We start from the raw sequence: 5,000 nt of genomic DNA on the forward strand, positions 1-5,000 counted from the left end.
AATTATAATTTTTGCCAGATATGATTTTTTTCATTATGGTAAAAAAAATAAACCCTAAAAATCAGGGGGGAAAATTAAGAAAAAAAAAAAGATTGGAAAAAGGTCTTTATTTCATTGTTTTATAATGTATTTCCAAGTAATATACCAAATTTCGATGCTATATCTTTAAAACTAGGGGAGACTTGAATTTGGTCAATAAGTATAGTTTTGAGATACGAGCATTCAAAGATTTTCTTTGTATTTTTACAAAGACAATATTAATAAATTATGATTATGAATTTTATATTCTTTTTTGGGTATCATTAAGACAAAAAAAAGTATTATAATTTAATCATAAATGAAGATTCTCTCTCTCTCTCTCTCTCTCTCTCTCTCTCTCTCTCTCTCTCAGAAAAAAAAAAACTTAAAAATGAGTGAATGTCAGTCAGAGGTCAAACTTGGGCATGTACTCTCTCTCAGGTTTGTGGTAGGACTGAAGGGCAAAGGGTATAATTTACAATCGTCTGCGACTCGTGGAAGTTCTACAGATGATATTGTTCACAATTTCTTTTACATTAAAATGTAATAATTATCAACATTTACAATAACAGAAGAAATACTGCATTTCTTGTAGGGAGTAATGTTTAGGGTTTATTGAGTTACTTTTTCTAATTACCCTGTAACTATGAAAGTAAGAGGAATTTCGACCAAATATTTCGTTTTACGCATTCTCCATTGCCATACAAAGCTCCGTGAATTTTTTCAGGATTTTGTTTTTCTTCCTATACCCCCATATATGTATTGGCATTCCGGCCGCCACCTTTAAAGCTTTGGAAAGAAATGGATATTGATCTCAAAGTGTTCGCAAATGATGAGAGACAAATGCAGGATTATGGCTTGTTATGAACTTATTACAATCATTACCAGCTAAGCTACAACCTTAGATGCAAAAGCAGGATGCTATATGCCCAAGGGTTCCTAATTATAGTGAAAAGAAAAAATAAGCAGTTAGTCTACGTTGAATTTCTTTTAAGCATTTGAGTTGTTTTTTAATAATCATGGTTTTTATAGTTATTGTAAATAGTTATAAAAATATTTTCTGTATAAATTTTAGAAAATTTATTGACATTACCAATCGCTGTTCGAGAATAAAAATAGGTTAGGATAGGCTGCAGTTAGTATAGTGTCTCAAATTTTCAATATTTTCAGATTTCAGTATTTGAATATCGTTTAAATGTCTATGATAATTTATTTTTTCAATTTATTTTTTTTTTTCAGGGTAATCATGAACGAAACCCCATAGACGAGATGCGAGCAGCAGAAGCAGCCGGAACCTTTAGTTATGTCCCTCCAGAGGGTGAAGACAGTCCGTTTGTTGATGCTCCATCTCCGACGGAAGCTTTACTGCAAAGTAAGAATAAATCAACTTGCATAATGAGAGTATCGGCTAATTTGCTTCTTTGCTCTGGCCCATCTGACTATCCACAACTGTCGGGTTTTTCGCTGCCAGCTTACAATAACACTTTTTTTTTTTTTCTTTTTTTTAATCAGTACAGTACTTTGCAGAACTTAGTGTATCTCATTTATAGCCCTTGTATGGCAGATAGATTTGTCCACAGGTGCCAACTTTTTAGTTTTTATTAAGCTATATCTAGTTAGAACTCAACAAGGCTAAGATTCTTGTGTTTAATTTGCCATCCTAAGTGTTAATTGGCCAGTTGTCTTGGACTGGAGTGGCCTTGGTAAAATACTCTATAAATTATTGCTGAAATAAGCGTAGTAGAACTTAGTGAAATTACTAGTTTTTTTTCATAAATTGTATGAAATCAATTTGTGGATTGCTGCCATTACCTAAACCAGACTGGTTCTATATTTTCAGTACTGTACCATAAGCACTTTACTTTAATTGAGAAATAATATATATATATATATATATATATATATTATATATATAAGTACAATACTGAAATTATTTCAAATACCATATGGTAATTTTCTGGATAGTCTAAACTTGTATTATTTTCAGCACTAACCAGAAATGTTAAACATTTAGGAAAAATCTTGGTGTTGAAAACCTTGTTTAATTATTTTGAATAGATTTATGGGCAAATTTTATTTTTCTTATCAATTCATGTCATTTGAAAAGATGTTACTATTTTTGTACACTATGTGCTTTTGGAGTTTGGAATGTTATTAACATAAAGCTTTTTCATATGGGCTTATCCATTAGCCTATAATTTATCTGGGTATCAACTGAAAGCTATTTATAAGAAAAAAAAAAAAATTTACCCAATATTACCATTTTACGTCGTTGCGTTTGCCTAACTGAGTTTATGCTTTTGTGGTTAATGTTTTTGCAGTCTTTCTCTGTGTATTGGAAACCTCCAATCATGTTCTAACTGGTTCTTGAGATCATTGTAAATCAGAAAAAAGAGCAATGTCTGATCTTGAAAAGAGTTAAAAGATGCTTGGAATTCTGTGACTGTGTTCACTTGCTTTACTGCTTGCTTTACCACAGTGCAAAGTTCGCCAGGTGAGGAATTGCCGCTTCCGTCCGCCCCTGTCGATCTCACTGCCGCGTTGCCCCCTGATGTGTCTTCCGAGCCTTTAATACCTTCATCTTCTGTACCACCACCATCTAGTTCACCAGTTCCAGATTCTAGTAGGTTATTCTGTGTTACAGCTGTGAATGTGTTTTTGAAGTATGCAACAAATATTGGTGTTATATTCTAATCTTTAATTTTTTTCTGTACTCTTCAGTGTTGACATATTTTACTTCATTTTGTTTAGTATTTTTTCATGTTGATATATTTTTGTTTAGCACTTTATACATCTCCTGTGCCATATAGATTATTATCCTGAAGACACTTTAGCCAGATTTTAATAATCTAGTTGCATTTCTGTTTTTGTATGAAGTTTGTTTCTAATTGCTGGAAAATAAATACCTGTCGTTTTGCCTAATGTAGGCTTGGGATTTTTACCAAGTAGAGTACTGTTGAATAGCTCTTGTAGAACCCCAATTTGTATTTTACTCTTACCAGCACGATAGCATCAAAGGGTAGTACTGCTTTTCAATAGAAGCTCTTTAAGTTGTATTTTACATTTTCAAGGTTTTTTTTTTTTTTTTTTTTTGCCATTTGAAAATAATTTAATTTTGTTGCAGGCCACGAGGGAAGTACGATTTGGAGTCCAGTCCTTTATTTATTTCTTTCTTCTAAGATGCTCTTTACAATTTGATGCCCTTTCATTTGTACCTGACTTTTTCTGATGTTGTACTGCTCATTCCCGTGTTATCTCGTGTAGTATCATCTGTAATGATTCATTTTTATTCCAGCTTCAGCGTTTCAAAATGGCTCATGATGCCTGCTGCTGTCATGTTGCCATTCATCATTTTTACTTTGTTGTTTTATTTTGACATACCTCATTTTAGTGATTGGTGAAACGGGCGTCAAAGGATTTGAAGACTCGAGATTTGAGGGAAAAGACGCAAGTTATTTGGACAATCTGATTGGCAAAAAAACGGAAGTATCAGCAACTGAAATTGATTGGCAAAACCAACCAATTGGTAGTACTGTTCCCTCTGCTCCTTCTCTTGAAAAGTCAGAGCTTGGCAGTGACTTTGAAGGCGATGAAATAAATCCAGTAATTGATTCCTTGGAAAAGAATATAGTAGAACCGACTATAAAACCCTTGAAGACTGATGTTAAAGTCTTTACTGAAGTCTCTGAAAAATTAGTAGAGGAATCAGAAGATCAGGCTTGGGGTAGTGATGATGATTTCGTAGATGATGATCCTAAAAAATTAGAAGATCCTGAACTCAAAGATTGGGATGAAGAAAACCTTTTCGACACTAATCCCTCTGCCAAATCGGTGGAAGTTCCTGAGGCAAAGGATTGGGATAGTGAGGAAAATCTTAAGAGGCGGCCTCCCATAAAGTTGTTGGAGGATTTGGAAAATGACGAGATTCTGTTGAAATCCGATTCTTCCGTAGTGCACGCGCCGGAAGAAACCGAAAAAGACGGCAGCTCAAAACCATCAAACGTAGAACTTGAAGATATTCTGGGTTTGGAAGGAGGAGCCAACCCTGAATTAGTAGCAGCAGCTGCACCGCCATCATCCCAAAGCTCGACAAGGAAGTTCTTAGACTGGGATGAAGATGAAGCAGAAGACTGGGGTTTGGAGCAAAAGAATGTGATAGGTAACAAATCTTGGGTTGGATGTTTTGTGGTCTACTGAGGCTTGTCTTGTAAATTTGTCTTGCGATCCACCGAGTCTAATATTAGATGGAATTAATACACGCAAGCTTTATTTTGGTGAGATGATATAGCACCAGACATTAAGAATTAGCAACTACTAGGCATATTATTTTGCCTCTATATGTACTGGTTTAGGGGGTATAGTCCAGGTATTTGGATTAGAGATTGCTGCTTGGAAAAGAAATTTGTATGTTATGACGTTTCAAAATATCTGCTATTTATTTCAAGGTTTGGATGCTCATTGCGATGGTGTGCATGAAAACTAGCGATATGATGAACAGTGTGGTCTGTGAGTTTCAGTTCATCCTTTACTAACATCTCTTACATCTAATCCCTTATTGGGACATCTGATATAGATAGCTTTATGATTATAATAGCATAATATAAACACTGCATTTTATGTCACCAGAGTAAATTTTTCAGGTGAATAGATTTTAGTTATTAGTATGACCATGAGGTAGAAAACTCCAAGCTATAGTGACTTGGCAATAGATATTAAATATTTCATGCTGTGAATGTATGATAAAATGCATCATTTCATCCTACAAGAAATTTGCAATCGCATTAGACTAGGAGTTTATCAAAATGACAGACTAGCCCAATTTAGCCAAATAAGGTTACGGTCTGAGGTCACACATTTAGCCAATCTGAAATGGCAGTTCTTAGACTGTTGATAGGGTCTTACGCACTTAGTGGAATGTTACATCAAGACATTTTTGGAAGTTTGTATTTTTTCATGTTAAATTATTTTTTTACTTATATTTT

At 34.1% G+C, this 5,000-nt stretch overlaps 1 protein-coding gene across 2 annotated transcripts in view; it reads left to right on the forward strand.

The window, feature by feature from the left end:
- Positions 1-5,000, forward strand: part of beta'COP (coatomer subunit beta') — an 81,231-nt gene that overhangs the window by 66,223 nt on the left and 10,008 nt on the right. For both annotated transcript variants that reach the window (XM_068393547.1, XM_068393548.1), the window contains exons 16-18: positions 1,258-1,390; positions 2,498-2,641; positions 3,410-4,177. In XM_068393547.1, coding sequence (XP_068249648.1) covers positions 1,258-1,390; positions 2,498-2,641; positions 3,410-4,177 — 1,045 coding nt within the window. The remainder of the gene's footprint in view (positions 1-1,257; positions 1,391-2,497; positions 2,642-3,409; positions 4,178-5,000) is intronic.

Source organism: Palaemon carinicauda, chromosome 19, assembly GCF_036898095.1.
Source record: "Palaemon carinicauda isolate YSFRI2023 chromosome 19, ASM3689809v2, whole genome shotgun sequence".
In the NCBI taxonomy this organism is placed as follows: domain Eukaryota; kingdom Metazoa; phylum Arthropoda; class Malacostraca; order Decapoda; family Palaemonidae; genus Palaemon; species Palaemon carinicauda.